Here is an 18,655-nt window from a genome sequence, read left to right as displayed (position 1 = left end):
ATTATCGGGCAGCAATGGTAACACAGCCACACAGTAATATCCATGAAAGGGGTGAATGCTTTCTTCCAACTGCACTATAGCACAGGTAGTCCTTGGTGCTCTTTGAACTTGGTAGTTTTTATGCAGATGCTTCATTACCCAAGCCAGTAATGCAGTGGTGAAATCTAAAATTTGTTACTACCAGTTCTGTGGGCGTGGCTTGGCGGCGGCGGGGGGGGGGTAATGTGATTGGGTGGGCGTGGCCAATTTTTAAAAAACTTTTAAAACCATTTTTTACATGTAAAACCATGTAAAAAAATGCTTTCAAAAAGCTCTGACGATCCCAACTGAGTTGCCTGATCGTCAGAGGGTTTTTAAAAAAACCCGTCAGAGCTTGGATCGTCAGAGCCATTTAAAAAAAAAAAACTTAATTAATTAATTATTTGGATTAAAATGGGATTTTATTGTACTTGTTTCTTAACTTGTGTTCGCCGCCCTGAGTCCTTCGGGAGAATGGCGGCATATAAATACATGTAATAAATAAATAAATAATAAATTTAAAAGAAAAAAACTTTTTTTCTTTTAAATGGCTCTGACGATCCAAGCTGAGTTGCCTGATTGGCAGGCAACTCAGCTGGGATCGTCAGAGCTTGGCTCGTCAGAGGCATTTAAAAGAAAAAAAGGCTCTGATGATCGCGTGGCTCAGCTGGGCATGGGGGGCGGGGGCAGGGATTTTTGCTACCGGTTCTCCGAACTGCCCGTCGCCATCGCTACCTACTCGCCTGAGCCAGTCCAAACCGGGAGCATTTCACCCCTGCAGTAATGTCATCAGTGCTAGTGCTTGCTCTGTTACCTAATTTGGATAATAAAATGTCTGCATAAAAAAAAATGCCAAGCTCAGAGAGCACCAAGGACCCCTGATTTCAACCCTGTACTGCAAATGTTCTCCTTTATCGATGACATGGTTCTTATTGGATACATTTGCATCTTATAGTGAAGTATGAAATAAAGATCAGGCAGACTTTAAAAAAATATTCTACAAGGAACAATGTTGACAGTTTGTTAAATTGTGTTTTCTGCACCAGTAACAATTAGGTTCACTGAAAACATGTGTTTCTATGGGTGCAATTCTTCAGCTTAACAGAAGGAAGCCACCTGTGAATAAACAGAACATTTGATACTGGTAGACGAAGCTTCTAGTTCTGCAGATTTGAATGTTGTGGACTGCATGTTAGGAATGGAAAAGTCTCCTGTGGATATGTTCAGACTACAATAGCATGTAGTGCCTGAGAAATACCTAATACTTAATACAGATGAACAGAAGGACTTAAAAGTATTTTAGGATTATTTAACACTAGACATCCCATTCCCTGTCAGGTCATTGATTTAGAGATATATCCTTATCTAAACAGAGAAACGAAATGACTATGGTGGGCAAAAAACCAAAAAACCCTCCCTCCTCCAATTCCTGCTGGCTTGCCCATTTACTTTACATTGCTTATGGGGGAGGGAGAAAAATCAGTAGGGAAGCCAACAGGAAATTGCAAGTCCAAGGTCAGTAGGCAGCTAAATGCTTGTTGCTGGGTGGGGAAGGGAGCAAGGGATTACAAGAATGGCTGAGAAACTGTCACAGAATGTTCAAAATAGGCATGACATGATTGCAACAGCAGCCTGGTAAGGCTGAAGCAACAGGAGGTTGGCAGCCCTGAAGCAACCACAAATTCCCCAAATTTCGTTCCCTCGGGAGTTTAAGAGTTTAAGAGTTTATTAGATTTCTATACCGCCCTTCTCCCGAAGGACTCAGGGTGGTGTACAGCCATATTAAAACACATAGATTTATAAAATTTAAAACCAATTAAAATTGAAATATAAATATTTGGCCATGAATTAAACATACATTTTAAAAATTCATACTAGGCCAGTCCGGCTTGCTGAAACAGAAGGGTCTTAAGGGCGCGGAGAAAAGTACGCAGGTCGGGGCTAAGACGAAGCTCTAGGGGCAGCTCATTCCAGAGGGCTGGTGCCCCCACAGAGAAGGCTCTCTCCCTGGGTGTCGCCAGTCGGCATTGTTTGGCTGATAGCACCCTGAGGAGTCCCTCTCTGTGGGAGCGTATTGGCTGGTGGGAGGTTGTTGCTGGCAGAAGGCGGTCTCGTATATACCCCGGTCCTAACCAACACCTTGAATCGCACCCGGAAGACCACCAGAAGCCAGTGCAGCTCGCGCAGGAGGGGTGTTATGTGGGTGCACCAAGTCGCACCCATAACCACTCGGCGACCCAGGCCGAGTCCTGGGTCCTGGATTTTGGATACATTCTGTAAGTTAGGTAAATTGAGGTACTTTGGTTCAAATATTGTTCCCCTACGATGTACTATTCTACCTAGTTAAAGATTATGGGAACGAGACTTTAAGTAGTACATAGATTTTTGTTCTTTACTTGACTCAGATCATATAATACATTCTTTCAATTAAACATATAACATGTATCATATAATACATTCTTTCAATTAAACATATAATACTATATGTATCATACAATACATTCTTTCAATTAAACATATAACATGTATCATATAATACATTCTTTCAATTAAACATAGTTAAAATAAATGAACTTGTTTCACTTTCACTCATTTACCAGTTGCAATTTAGGCAAGGGAAAACTACCACAGCCTTAAATGTACAAGGTAGATACTGCTAATAAAATGGGGATTGTTATGTTCTTTTAGATACTTGCCTAGGAAAGATTCTGATACACACTTTGTCTTTGCGCTTGGCTGATTTAGGAATGAACACAGGAAAATGTCAGAAGATAAAATCTGTCATATGGTTTATCACTTTCTTATCTTTATGATTAAGTGAGTCATTCTTTTCTAGCCTGGCACTTCTGAAATGTCAGGAGCCCTGCCAGCAAGAGCAAGGCAAATTACACGTAGGGGATTCTACAACAGAGCATATGTAGTATGGGGAAAAAGACATTTCTCTGTCTGCAAAGGCTGATGGAGGCAGAGTTTTGGATCTTTGGTTCTCAACCTTAGATTCCTAAATGAGGTTTGACATCACTACCAGTCACACTTGGCCACGACCCATGCAAACAAAAGATCATGGAAAAATAGATGGTAATGCAAGTTGGGAAATACTTCCTGAAAGCAATTCATTTTCCAATTTTTGTATAATGAAAAAATTTAAGGGTACTGAATAAGAAAAATCAACTGATTTTTTTTGTTTTAAATTAATCATTTCTTGAGGGACAGAAGTACCTATGGAGCTTGTAATGTTATATGATTTATTACTCCAGTCTGACCTCCTTTTAATTATCTTTTCAATTAGTAGGATAGCAGATAATCATGCTGAGGTGCAAGTAATAAGATTGTTATTTCTGATGCATAGAAGCAACAGCACAATTATCTATCCTTGGAGAAGATATGATGTGTTGGAAACAGTGATTCATGTAGGTGAACTTGCCATGAATATTAACAAAGACAGTGTGCCTTTAGTTTATGAAGCAATGATCAGAAAATCCTGCTCATGGAAGCAGTATATATATATATATATATGTATGTATGTATGTATGTATGTATGTATGTATGTATGTATGTATGTATATATATATATATATATATATATATATATATATATATATATATATATACTGTATATAGTTAAAATATCATTATCAATTCTACAATTTGCCTGAATTATAGTTCTATAATTTTTCTGTATATAGTTGAAGTGAAAGAAATGTAGTCAATGATTCATACTTCATATTAAGCCACAATTCTATTAACTATGGTTTCTATAATAACTAACTGGATTTGCATCGTATCCTAAGCAATATATAGCATTACAGGTCATAAAAAAATGGATAAATATTCTAATCTGAAATCAAACCACATTATGGCAGGGCACAATTATGAATCTAGTCCCTGTGTATTCATGCCAATGATGTCTGTCAGGAAGCTCAAAATCTGTGAGATGGTGGGATCACAAATGAAATGTTACTACATGCAGAGAGTCATGCCTACATACAAAGGATCTTTGATCCGATTCTGTACCAACAATCTTAAAGATGTTGACCCTTCCCAGTGCCCATCTTTTTTATATAAAATAAGATACTCTTGTTCTTATTTTTGTTTCAATTCCTCTATAAGAAAGTAAATCTTGCCTAGAAAAATAAGCCTCATGTTCTTAATTCATATATAGTTTATTGAAGTTGGACTAATATAGTTACTTCAGTCAGATACCTAGATGGCACTTGTTAAATATATTGTATTTCCCATTGAAGTTTTTTTAACAAATCATTTTCTAATATTTAGGCACAGACAGTCTAATTATTCTGGCAAGACTCGATATAGTAGTACAAAAGGAAATGTATTTCAGTGGTATTAAGGGATCTCAAAATAGTTTAGAAAGAAAGCAAATATGGAAATTTATTTGCAAATTGGAAGATAACATCTTACAATGAGTATGTATCCACAATGAGATAATTTTTTATTTGTGAAGTCAGAGAATCAAATCAAATTTGTATGCATTAGATTATATAATACTCCCAGTACATGTACTGGGAGACATGTATGCATGTACAGGCATACACACATGCACATACTTTTAAAAAACATTTTATAATCACAGATATTATGTATTATTTATTCTCTCTTCCTGCCTCCTTTTCTTTTTTTGAAGGAACACAAGATGACCTGCATGAATTTCCCAAGGGCCACTATCCAGATTAAATTCTACTCAATATTAACACAATTGCAGTACTAACTTAGATCTAGAGTAAATTGAATTCAGAGCTACAAAGAACACATGGCTATGTTCTGTTATTGCTTTACTTCCAGCAGCCTTATTGCACCCCATTAAAATAAATAGAAATACACGGCTGCAGTTCTTAACTGCTACACCCCATGTCTCCCCGTAAAAGGGACAACATAATTTAAAAATAGTAAAATTGCATTTACCCAGAACCCTTGAAGATCATAGAGAAGGCAAGGATACACATTTTTGGTCTGGTTTAGTTGGGGAAAGCTAGAGCCATCATAGCACGGAAATGATGTGGACCAGACAGAGTTGTACCAAAGTTGCCTGGGCTGGAAGTTGCCAAGGAGGTGGTCTGGGAGTTTGGGAATTTATTTTATTTTTTTCTATGCTTTTTTTAAACTGTTAAGCCTATTTCACAGCTCACAAAACACAAAGCACAAATTGCTTTGTGCTTAAAACAAAATGAAGCTGCAATACTGATATTTGGAAGCTAGCTTGCCAAACTGCCATGGGCGCCACAGAAAGAGGCTTTAGAGACACAAGCTATCCATCCATGACCTAAAATAAAAGAACTCCTCCATTAGACAGATATATGCAATGCAGACGTAAAGACTAATACACTGAAATTACAATGCTAAAGCTATCTACTTTTTAAGAAAAGGGAGACTGCTTCTTCCTTTGTCATAGCTCCTGAAACAAGTGCAAGCTACTAGTATTGGAGTCAAGTTAACTGGATAACCTCAGGCTAGGAAAATGACTAATTTTAATTTATGGTATTTATAGAAATAGAAACTTACCAGCACTAACAGTGATAGCCTCAATGAACTGCTCTCTCCAGCTGTTTGTTCCAACCACAAGAGCTAGATTTGTCTTCTTAATAAGTTTGTCCACAGTGTTCTGCAGATGGACAGACAAAACATGGAGCACATTGGTAAATGTAAAGGATGCTGGTTAGCGTCAGAGCATGGATATAGCAAAAGGAATAGCACTTAGACTTATATACTGCTTCACAGTGCTTTACAGTCCTCTGTGAGCGGCTTACAGTGTCAGCATATTGTCCCCAACAATCCGGGTCCTCATTTTACCGACTTCGATAAGGATGGCTGGAAGACTGGAAGGCTGAGTCAACCTTGAGCTGGTGAGATTCGAACTGCCAAACTGCTGGCAGTCTGCAGTCGGAAGAATTAGCCTGCAATACTACATTCTAACCACTGTGCCACAACGGCTCTTCAACATCAAGTGAATGAAATTAAACATGCAAAAGTATCTTGCTTTAAAACGGCTTGAAATGTTTGTGCAAAGTATGTCTTAATGGTGCTTTGTAATTAGACCTACAAAAAGATGACTTGCACATTTTTGTAAAGTATGAATCCATCCATATTTGATGCGGTGAAAAGGAAGTCCTACTTTCTTTGGACATTTTAACTGTTGTTATTACAATAGTAAGATTTGGCAAACAAGGCTGCTGCTGCGGTCAAGGCAGAATGATCTATTCATCTTCTCCCAATCTGCTACATTTGCAGGACTGGTTCTTAGGAAAGATTGATTCGTGATGGCTACTATGCAAAGAAAAAGGTAGCCAAGAAAGGCTGAATGATCCATTCCTCCCACAGATTTGCCTGCACAACATTCCATGAATCTGTCATCATGGAGTCCCTGGATGTTTATAATAACTGGACAAAAGATTAGATACAAATTAATGCTACTACAGATAGCGCTCGATTTATGACAATTGGGACCAGAATTTTCACTGCTAATTAAGGTAGTTAAGTGAGCTATGCTCAATTTTAATAAGCTGCCCTGAGTCTTCGGAGAAAGGCTGCATATAAATTGAACTAATAATAAATCAATTTTATGACCCTTTTTTTGCCACAGTTGTTAAGCAGATCACTGCAATTGTTAAGTGAATCACACACTTAACATTATTCACTTCATTAAGTGAATCCAGCTTCCCTCATTGACTTTGCTTGTCAGAAGCTGGCTGGAAAGGTTGCAAATGGCAATCAGATTATCTCTGGGATGCTGCAACCATTGTAAGTATAGGCTGGTTGCCAAATGCCTGGATTTTGATCACCTAATCATGGGAATGCCTGTATATAACACCTTACCTAGTTTATTTTATAAGCTTCTTTTGCGTTGAAACATCTGAAGCTCATTCTGACCAATCTACTATGCATAGGGAGGAAAAGTAATTTTACAGGAAGCCAGAACATTGGTTCACTTATTTATTCTCTGAATTGGTAAAGCCAGTGATTGAACTGGGGATAAAAAAAAGGCAATTTATAAAAATAATCAAAAAGATGTCATGTAGAAACTCCTGACACATTGATGTATCTCTGAAAATATATTAGTACTTCAGAAAGCTGTATTTAACTGACGTATTTGCTTTGCTACAGCTAAACTGGATATCTTCAGCTTTTACTGATCCTCTATACGTTTAATAACCTTGAGATATGCTTATAGAGCAGAGTTGTAAAAACTTTGCTTTCAACCTAATGCACCTCATATTATAAAATTGAATATGAAATATATAATCATGCATAGTTCATTTTCTTTATAAATGATTGATTTGAGCTGGACCATGATTTAAGTTCAGTGAGGTTGCCTGAAGCCATTCAAAATTACTTTCTAAGGGAATTGACAAGAGAATATTTTGGCTAAGCTGCATGAAAATAAATAAATAAAAGAACTAAAAAAAGATTGCCTATGTCAGTGCTTCCTGTGTAATGAAATTCTACCTATTTAATACAGAATGGTATAAAATTTTAATATCCAATTTAAAATTATCTTCAGGGGATGCAAACGAAAGAAAATCAAAGTTAAATTTAAATATATGATAATTGTTAATGATGTAAATAATGCAGACCTTATGTTTTAAATAGTGAATATGGCATTGTGCTTAATGAGCTAGATTAGATATGCATCCATATTCTTTAGCTGAAAAGTTGATTGGGTGAGAAATTAGGTATTATCTCGAACTTAACCACTTTATCCATAGGGTAAAAGGAAGGGATAAAGTACCTATGCTTTATTGTTCATAATTTTTTTACATTTAATGTGTGTGTAATGTTCTTATTTGAAGAAGTAGAAAATGACCAGGCTGAGCCTGAGGGCAGGATCAAACGCATCATCAGTTTGGAGTCTCTACATCCCTGTAAGAGACCTAAGTCCAGCACCCCCCCCGAAGTCCATTTGCCTTGACCGCAAGTAGATCAGATTCTTATGTTGAGATAGCAAGGAACAAATTTGTAATACTTTTGAACCATATCCCGACTCCTGATTTCTTGCACTTAACAGAAATCATTTATACAATCTGTGTGTAATTGTGTGTAATTTTCTGATTTGAACTCATTTCTACAATGAGTGGTAGGATGTTTTCACAATGTCCTTGAAATACCTAAGGAGATTTATTAATATTTTTGGAAATCCCACTAGGAAGAGAAAGAAATGAAAGAGAGAGATAGAAATAAATAAATAAATAGAGAAAGGAATGTGGCTGTGGCTGCACAGTTTATCTTCCTAAGAATATTTGATGGCTTTCAAACAACAACAACAACAACAACAACAACTAGTGATTTGGGATATGAAATCCAGCATGGTCATCTCGTTTGCTGTGTATTATTTATTTTATTTTATTTATTTATAAAATTTGTATACTGTCTAATAATAATAATAATAATAATAATAATAATAATAATAATAATAATAATAATATACCCAAAGGGCTATCCCGCTATTTAGAAATTCTAAATTTACCGGACTTGAACATTTTGACTCTACAAAAAAACCACCTTACTCCGAACAGCTTACATCCTCCAACGATACCTTAACAGTTCCTAGGTCCTTGGTTAGGACTCGAGCTGCTGAGCTATTAACCAGCCTCAAAGGCTGTGAATCTCACTAAAGATTAAATAATAATAACAATAACAATAATAATAATAATAATTATTATTATTATTATTCTTAAAAATATAATTTTTACCCTTTTTTAAAAAACACATGCTGCAATGTAAGAAATAAATACATAATAAATAAAAATATTAGAAAAATTAGCCAAATTATTTCAGTGCTATAATTTGTATGAATCGCACAATTTGCCTTTTCTTAGAACAAAATTCTAATTGCACAGGCACATTTTGGGGGTGCATGTTGAGAATGCTCTACCAAAATATAATCCTAGGTTACTTCAGGACTGATACAGAATTAATAGTAATAATGACATTAGATGTCTACATACTACACCTTGAACTCGTAGGACTCTTCAATAATCACTTCTAGCTTTGTGTGCTCCCCCAGGATGGGGCGCCCCATTTCAGCAATGCGGCGTTCTTCCTCCTCTTTGCTTGTCAGAGGCTGCTTCTCTTCGTTCTCTTCTGGGGATGGAAAAGACAAAAAGAACCAGTTGAGGGATAGTTGAGTCTGTTGCCTTTTCTGCAGCCAGCTTTTGTTTATCCTCCAACATACTCCATTAATGTGGCAAAAGCAAGCAAACAACTGTTACAAGAATACACCATCAGGGCAGCCTCCTGCATTGTAAGGATTGGAGTTTGCTCCTCCTGATAGTTTACCTGGAAGCATCAAGAAATAATATAATGGCTCATAGCTCCTCTGTATGTCAAAAGGAGTGCTTCCTTTCACCCCTTGTGCTTTTGAAGGGAACCACAATTTAGCAGGTGGCTCTTTGAGCTGCTCTTTGCAACTGGGAAATAGAAAAGGGAGTTATCTATGGATTCACAGGTCTATGTGATGCACTACCTAATGTGGTTGTTTTTAAATAGGTCTACTATTAGTTAAGGCTTGTCTAAATATGAAATATATGATTGTAACAGATGCAAAGTGATTTCTATGAGTCAGAATTTTAGACTGCTAAAATAATCAAGCAAAAGCAGATAACATATCCAGAAGAGAAATATAAAGAAATATCTTTGGTAAATATCAGCTCATGTTTTCCAGGTTCACAGAGCCATTTTTTTCCTGTTAGGACTCTCCAACAATTGCCATTTAGCTGCATTACTTGGATGAATACCTCTTAATTACAACTTAGGTTTTATAACTAGGACAAGGCAGAAAGGAGTTAAGAGTTTTTGGCATCTCTTTCTACTGATCATCAAGATTTCTATCCAAATATGGCAAGGAACCTTGTCGCCTCCCAAAAGAACATGTGTTTAGATTTGCACACAAAAAGGACAATCTATAGTATACCTTTCCTTGATTACGTGAAGACAGACTCAGAGGACATCAGGCTCAACACAATATCATCATATTTGAGTTTAATATTCCTGGCGAGGCTAGACACAACATACAGTATACTGTGTTCATGTTAACCTGAACCTTTCTCAGTTGTATCTGAAACTATTACTTTAGGTGTGTAAAGTAAAGCCTATTGATTAAATTTCTGTGCTAGATGGGGAAGTCTCCCATCTTTCTTTTCTTCCCATGGCTTTTCTCTCTCAGAATGTAATCCATGCCTCTTCATATTATTTTTATCATCAAGTGAGCTCTGATATTATAACATATATTGGCTGGAACAAAAGGCCTGGAAAGGAAGGGCTTCATGAAAATGAATTCTGGCTGCTGGATTGGCTCCATTTCTCCCCAACACTGCTATCATGTAGAGATGTTTCATATTTTTGTAACTAGAACCAAAGTATACATTTACATTTTCCACTGATGTCTGGGTGACCTTCTAGGATCTGTTTCAATTTTTAAAGTTTTCTTAAAATTTCTGCAGGTAAAGCTGTCAGTGTTCATGGCCCCAAGGCAATGCCTTCACACTTGATAAAAATATTGAAAGTTCCCTATATGCAGGCATTATGTTTCAGTGAGAGCTAAAATAGCCCAATACAAGCTAAGTGAAAGGTGAGGGGGCTCATTGTTATTCTAACCAACACCTGCCCCAACTCCCAGGCAGTGTGAGAGGGTGAAGCAAACCTTGTCTATGTTTAAACTGGAAAACAAGCTTGTAGTTTCTAGGGAAGCATTTAGAAAAGGACTCCTCAGGGTGCCGTCAGCCAGGCAATGTCGGCTGGCGACCCCCAGGGGGAGGGCCTTCTCTGTGGCAGCACCTACCCTCTGGAACGACCTGCCCCCGGAGATACGTAGGATACCAGATCTCCGTGCTTTTCGCCGTACCCTCAAAACTTTTCTATTTCACCAAGCTGGGCTGGCGTAAACCGGCCCCCCTTAGATATTTTAATTGTAACGGATTTTAGTTGGATGTTTTAAATCTGGGCCAAAATTGGTTTAATTCTTTTAATAATTTTAAATTTTGTATTGGATATTTTTTATTCTTGGCTGTTCACCGCCCTGAGTCTAGCAGGAAAAGGGCGGTATAAAAATTTAATAAAATAAATAAATACATAAATAAATTTTGTCTTCTGAAATGGGTTATAATTAATGGGGAAGATTGAGTATTTTTTTTAGTCAAAGACATAAAAACAAAGACATGAGGACCCAGATTGTGGGGGCAATAAGCTGACTTTGTATAAATATACAAAAGTATGAAGGCTATTGCTTAAAGCATTGTAAGCCACCCTGAGTGTCCGGAGAAGGGTGGCATATAAATTAAAGCCAAAAAAAAAAAAAATCAAATCCCACATACGAGCCACGGTGGGGCAGTGGTAAGGGTGCAGTACTGCAGGCTACTTCAGCTGACTGCCAGCTGACTGCAATTTAGCAGTTCAAATCTTACCAGGCTCAAGGTTGACTCAGCCTTCCATCCTTCCGAGGTGGGTAAAATGAGAACCCAAATTGTTGGGGGCAATATGCTGACTCTGTAAACCACTTAGAGAGGGTTGTAAAGCACTGTAAAGTGGTATATACTGTAAGTCTAAGTGCTAAGTCTAAGTGCTATTTCCTTCCCACCTTAAATACACCTTCCCTGTATCCCACAATAATGCATGTGAGTTATTGGTTTCACATTATCTGTTGGACTGGGAGCCTAACACACTGGAATACCTTGAATGTTGATTACAGTAGAAGGAAGGGGATGGTCTCTAGCATGAACTTTCCTGAAGACAGGCTTGCCTGACAAAATGGCAAAAATAATTAATGTCAATGGGCTGAACTGGATTTCAATAGTGGTTTTAATACTTTGTGGAGTTAGAGTCTGTTAAAAGTGAGAAATCTACAAGATAGTGAACTGTAATTTCTATTTCACTCAGGGTTATGACAAGTATAAATGCTCACTACAGACCTGGAAAATCTGTGAAATAACTCATGCTATGGAACTCAAACTTCCACCTGAGACAACCAGCATGGCTACTCTGGATAATGGTAATTGGAATCGTTTACCATACAGAAGACTGCAAGTTACACATTTTTTTTTGCCTTCTAACATTTTCAGAAACCAAGAATGAGGTACTAGTTTTTTTCTGATTAGTAATCTCCCAATGAGTTCACAACTATAATTGGTTATGAAATCTATGACATGTGAACATGGCACCCTGACATATTCTTTGTATCATAAAGAATCAGAAAACAGTCTTGATTTGATTTTACTTTACTAAATACTTTGTTCTGCAGATGGATAAAACCTGATTCCTGTTTTTACACAGGACTCCTTCACTACGCCCACTCGTGAATGAGTGCTTATATTGCTAAGCCAAAACCTTTTAGGGCTTGGTATGACATGTCAAGAAGCCTTGCTATCTGTTAAGTGTTTCAGCAGTCCTTGTAAAAATGAAGAGGATGTAAAAAGTGTCTTTACTGCCCAACACAGGAGATGTACAGTGATGGGAAAGTAAGGCTCCTTCAATGATATGAATAAAGCTGTTTCTCTGTTAAATTTTATTGATAAGGATCAACAGAAAAAATCCACTTTGCAGTAGTGCTGAGAGTTAAAATTCTAGAAAAGATGGTGACAGAAACTCAAAAAGAAGTCAAATTGGTTTAAAGAGTTGTGGCACGGTTTGAGAGAATATGTGTTCAACCTACATTAGATTTGATATTTCCAAACCAATGTATATGTGCCTTAATATTTCTGATAGTCGTCTCTCCACATAAATTTGTTTTCAATTATCATTTGGTAAAAAGATTTTTCATAATAATATTTATGTGTTTCATATCAATGATTATACAAATGATACAGTATATTTTGGACAAATAATGACTTTTACCGGATATTGCAAACTTTCTCCCCTCTTGGTCTCAAGAGAAGGATTTTAAAGACAAAGCAGATATTTGATTATTTTTTTCCTGCTATATTTGCATATTTTCTCTGCATCACAATTAGTTGCATCAGCAACATTTTTATAGAAAACCTATCATTAATTCAGAGCTCAGCCTAGCTGAGTATGGAGTCTGTGAGCATCCTTACAAATGATTTCTTATAGAACTCAACAGCAATTTATCATTTACCCCAATTAGAATTAAGTGCTTTGTCAATGGCATGTAAGATATAAGATGAATGACAATTTATTCCAGGAACTAGCTGGGCAGCTGATATTGCTATTTCAGTATCTATTCATATTTTTATCCCATCCTTTTTAAAGGTATATCCAGTTTTCTTTTCTCTGCTTCATTTGCATAACAACTTCTAGGAAAAGCAAGGGATTTATTTATTTTTTCCCTGCCTTTATGATTTTTATAAATAACTCAAGGTGGTGGACATACCTAACTCCCTCCTCCTTTTTCCCTACAACAACAACCCTGTGAAGTAGGTTGGGCTGACAGAGAGTGATTAGCCCAAAGTCAGGCTAGGGGTCGCTCAATTTGAGTCTGTATGTGTTTTCTGTCTACTGGAACATAGGAAGTTTCAGATGGTCTATTTCTGTGTCTTGCATTTAAATTCTCCTACAGCTGTGATGAGTACATGTTGCAGCAGAATAGTGGGATTTTTATTTTATTTACTTAAAACATTGGCAAAAGAAATCTGCATGATTAAATGTTTTAACTTTGCATAGATTTTCTAAAAAATAAAATGTAATAAAAAATACCGCTGAAGATAATTTGGTACCAAGCACTTTGAAGAAACCTTAGGAACTTCAGCCACCATATTTTGCTGGTTGTAATATTTGGAGCTTTGTTGTCAACAGATTGGAAGTATCTTAAAACACATCATAATCTAGTTTCTCAAGTTAAGCCTTCAAGTAGTTTTTAGAAAATAATTGTGTTTTTTTAAAAATATAAGCTTATTAGCATGAAACATGTGATGTTAGGTTTGTGAGAATGAACTCATAATCAAAAAGTGCTAGTTACTTAGAATGTGGATATGAAAGAAATCAAGATGTCTTACCATTCAAAGATTTCCCTTAATTATAAAAGCAATGACAAGAACAAGCCAAGATGTTAACAAACATAATGTAGAATGACAACTTCCAATACATCTGTTGGTTGAATCTACATTCACTATAGCTCTAATATGATGGCTGTATATTTCTAATCTATAAAAGCTTTTTTGCTTTCTTCCAGAGTTGCAAAAGGACCTGTGATGTTTCTGAAGCCAGGTATGCAAGATCCACTCCAATCCTACAATCAGTTATATACTCTTCCTTTTGTCCAAAATAAAAGCTCATAATATTTTAAATCTAAGTAGATTGAAATGCAGAATATTATAACATTTTGTCCAAAACACAAAAAGTAATAAGGAGACTGTTTTATGCAACCTCCAAGGAAATGAACACGTCCTCATACATTCTAATAGGATTCTCACAACAGGAGTTCTTGGTGGGCTAGTTCAGCTTTCTTCCTATGTCATAGATAGGTTTGTCTGATGTTACAAAATACATCTTTTAACTTTTTGTGAAGGGTGATAGTAGAGTAGTAGTAGAGTTGATTAACTAGTCTGGGGAGCAACTAGTTTGCACTTGGGCCCCCAAGGAGAACTGCAACAGTTTTGGAAATCTTGCTATATATTAATCTTTGAAAGATCAGAGAATAAACTAGTTTTCTTAATACCAAAACAGAGTTCCAGTTGTTTCTGTTGCTCCCCTCTGGGAGGAGATTTCGAAGTATTTCTAGCAGAACTACCAGATTCTGTAACAGCTTTGTTTCCTATGCCATCCCTCCGGTCAACTCACAAGATTCATTTTTCTCGTCATGTATACATCCGGACTAGACTGTGTTGTTTCTCTGTGTCATATAATATATGTGGGTATATGAATAATTTTGTATTTATTTATTTTGTCATGTTTATGTAGTGTATATTGGAGATGATGACCTTTGGAGAGCTGTATGCAACGAAATTTCATTTTAATGTATGCCGATTAGTGTACATTCAAAGTGACAATAAAGTTATTCTATTCTATTCTATTCTATTCTATTCTATTCTATTCTATTCTATTCTATTCTATTCTATTCTATTCTATTCTATTCTATTCTATTCTATCTGTGTTTTATAAACAGTGGCCAACCAGAAACCCATCCAAAGCCTACAGATAAGGCAATCGGGGCAACAATTCAACTTTGATTGCTAGCCACTTTTTATATTTTATATTTGTTTGATGTATATCTCATTATTCCACAAAGAGTACAAAGTAAAGTACAGGTAGTCTTTGCTTACTGACCATAAGTGAGATCAGCAACTTGTATGCTGAGCTGAAAAATAACTTGACAACAATGGGGCTCATAACCTTACATCCCCTTCAGTTGCTAAGAGAAGCAATGTGGTTGCTAAGTGAAAAATCATGTGACTGGAAATTATGATTTTACTTCCACCTTCTATATTAACTCTGCTTGTTACAAGTGAAAGTGCACACTAGTTGTGAAGCATGTGAATGGTGATCATATGATTGTGGTATGCTGCAATTACAAATACGAGGATAGATCAAAACATTTTTTTAAAGCACTGTCATAACTTCAAATGTCTGCTGCATGAGACAGTCAATAAGTGAGAACTAACTGTTCATGGTATTTCCTCGATTCTTTCCCTTTGCCCCCCAACAATATTGTGAGGTAGTTAAGAGTGACTAGCCCAAAGTCACTCATTGAGCATTGATAGCTGAAAGTAGGCTTAAATTTAATACTCTTTGGTTGAAGCCCAACATTTTGACCATCACAAACCACTAGTTTTGGGGGCCATATAATATACATTGCTAGCGAATAATTGATAGCTAGGTATAATAGTAAAAAAAAGATCAGCTATATAAAACTGGAATTGTATCTTTGAACAGAAAGATAATTGAAAATCCATACCTGTAATTGTGAAGCCACCTAAAGGAACGCCAAAACAGAGAGAAAAAGAAAGGAAATTAATATATTGTTGCATTGTGCATTACTTAGATCATTGAAGCTTTGCTCTTAATATGAACTACATATTTCCTAATAGGAATATGATCAGGGTGTATGTTTATCTGAATGGATTGTCAATTAAAAGATTATCTAAATTTCTCAAATATGAACATCAAATGAAAAATAGGAAATCATACCTTGTCAATCATAATTGGTTGAAATACAAAGTTAAAGGCAACATTAGAAATTAAGAGAATAATCTTCTCTAACTTGTTTTTCTTCAAATGTGTTGAGACTATAATCATCAAATTTGAAACAAAAATACTGTATACTGCATTTGGAAAATGCTTCCTTGGTTGTTTTAAAAAGTTCACGGAGAAGCATTTTATTAGCAGGAAATACATATTCTTTATGCAAAAGATCCCGGACCTAATTCCAAGATCACTCTGATACCCTCCAAATGTGCTAGACATCAGTTCATGTCCCCTGCAGCCAGTGTCCTGTTTGGAGGTGATGCTACAATCCAGTACACCTAGAGGATGTTGGGTGCAGAAGCCTGTCCTGAGATCTCAAAATAAAAAGGATCTCAGCCAGTGGGGATAAAATATAGAATATGTCTAAAAGCCTCCATATGATCAGATGTTAACATTTAATATTATACCATCTGTTACATATTCCAATTTTCCTAAAGCATTATGCCAAACTTTCTTGATTCCTTCACATTCAGTTGTCATAATGTCCATTCAACTGTATGAAGCAGCTCCTTCTGGGATGGCTATGCATGTCTGAGGCCTACTTTTGTTGTTCCCTCTCAAGAGAACAAATACGTGATCTGACTCCAACACAGTAAAAGAACAGGCCTGTGATACATAAACTCAGGAAAATATCCTGACTTTGCCTTTCTCAACTGTACCTGTCCATTTTGTGTTGGACTTAGCTCTTGTAATTGCCAGCCAAAATGGATTTATGGCTATTGGTTTTATATATAACTGAAGGCTGGCAACTTGGAGAAGGCTGGTATAAGAAAGTTGTACATATTGAATGAGCCTAGGTTTCCAAATAAAACCTGGTTTATCCTTTGTCTCAATGTGTTGAAAGTTTATTTATGAAGAAAGCTAGAATTATATGGAAATCTATCCTATGTGAATGTCACAGGGATGGATGAGAGCTGTTTTTGTCAAGTTTCATTTATTTTGGCTGAATATAGGAACACTTCATGATAAAATGTGTGTCCTTTACGAGGTTGTCTAAGAAGACCAAATTGTTTCTGAAAAGTGGAATTTAGAATGTGAAAATACTTGAGGTCCAGTTGTAAATATCCCGAAGAGATCAGAATTTCTCATTTTCATTTACCAAAACAAATAACTGTCTGATCATTTTAAAAAAAGTAATTTTCTTTTGAGCTATTTGTACAGCAGATCCCAAAGACATGCAGAATGACTTTTCCTTGAAAAAAAGTACAGAAATTGTTATTGTTTAAAGTGGCCCTCTAGTGCCATCAAGGATTGCAACATAGCCATGGATAAACAAGGATATCTCGTTAAAAAGCATGGAAGTTGTAGTCCAAAATATTGACACTAAACTGGCGAAAGCAATTTTAAAGGGAATGCTTAAAAAGGAACCTATTATGTCATGCTGCAAACCATAAGACAAATAAAAAGAGATATTTGCTGTTCATTAACGTACCAAAAGAAAGACTGAATACAATGTGAATCTTGACCTGATTAATTTACGGTCTGGTAAAAAGCTTTGGGGTAAAAACTTATGGTCAAATATCATGTAGTATCTTCTATTTTTTTATTAGTTCTTTCCTACCTTGATTTTGGTCAAAGGCACACTGAATCTGAAGGATCATTTTCAAGCCAGTATATATGGAGAATGAATTTAAGCACAAATTGACATTCAACAACTGACATAAATTGTTTTTAATAATCTTTAGTAGGACAGCTTCCTTGAATCTTTTGAGAAAAATAAAGCATGAAATAAATTGAAAAAATAATTTACATAAAATACATTGATTGACTCCCCCATATGGAAAAGAAATGCAAGAAATGCAGGGCTTACCAAGCTCATTCAACAACAGGGCTGTGGAGAAGACACAGAAGGACAAATACAGAAGAAAAAAAATGAGCAATGAAAGGAAAGAAGACATCCACAAAAAAGCCTCAGATCCAGGAGGCCAGAAAACGTAGAGCTGCAAAGCTGCAGGATACCATTACTACAAAGAAAAATAGCATGAGAATAATGGAAAAGACACGTTTCATGGGAATAAGCTGTGAAATTGTGGGAAAATATTAAATGCACTGTAACGTTTTGTGTAACTGACAAATCTTTAATTCAATCAAGGTTCCCAACTTTTAGATCATATTCTTGGATATATGTAAAGACCTTAATTTTGCTTCATTGACAGCTCTGCCAGAGATTGAGGAAATAATATGTCACAATGGATATGTGTGAGCATTTGCCTTTTTTTTTTCTTTTTTTAAAAAAGGGCAACCAAGTCATTCCTATGCCTGGAATTATAACACTCTATATATACCTTGATCCTTTCTTGGCACAAGGGTGCATCTTGCATTAACAAGGGGAAGCCTTTGGTTGTAATGAACAGGGCTAATATATGTGGGTTGAAAAATCCAAATTAAGTAGAATTAGCTAGGCTTCTCTATAGTGATTTGTTGCCATTTAATGGTCTGGATTTTTGAAGCCTAGATCTGGTAGCTTTAGTACAGAAGGTAAAGGCTTCAGCCT

General features: G+C 36.1%; 1 protein-coding gene across 6 annotated transcripts in view; it reads right to left on the bottom strand.

Moving 5' to 3' along the window:
* The window catches only part of SLC8A1 (solute carrier family 8 member A1), a 287,632-nt gene that overhangs the window by 42,331 nt on the left and 226,646 nt on the right, over positions 1-18,655 (bottom strand). For 2 of the 6 annotated variants that reach the window (XM_034427508.3, XM_034427507.3), the window contains exons 4-9: positions 17,972-17,992; positions 15,872-15,889; positions 13,974-13,988; positions 11,696-11,764; positions 8,981-9,111; positions 5,536-5,635 (exon numbers count right to left, since the gene is read on the bottom strand). In XM_034427508.3, the coding sequence (XP_034283399.1) occupies positions 5,536-5,635; positions 8,981-9,111; positions 11,696-11,764; positions 13,974-13,988; positions 15,872-15,889; positions 17,972-17,992 (354 nt within the window). The remainder of the gene's footprint in view (positions 1-5,535; positions 5,636-8,980; positions 9,112-11,695; positions 11,765-13,973; positions 13,989-15,871; positions 15,890-17,971; positions 17,993-18,655) is intronic. The other 4 variants (XM_034427512.3, XM_034427513.2, XM_034427510.3 and 1 more) reach the window with 3 other exon arrangements.

Source organism: Pantherophis guttatus, chromosome 1 (genome assembly GCF_059756535.1).
Source record: "Pantherophis guttatus breed Tessera chromosome 1, ASM5975653v1, whole genome shotgun sequence".
Lineage (NCBI taxonomy): Eukaryota > Metazoa > Chordata > Lepidosauria > Squamata > Colubridae > Pantherophis > Pantherophis guttatus.
Note: the sequence above shows the minus strand (reverse complement) of the source record. Positions and strands in the feature narration are given on the sequence as shown.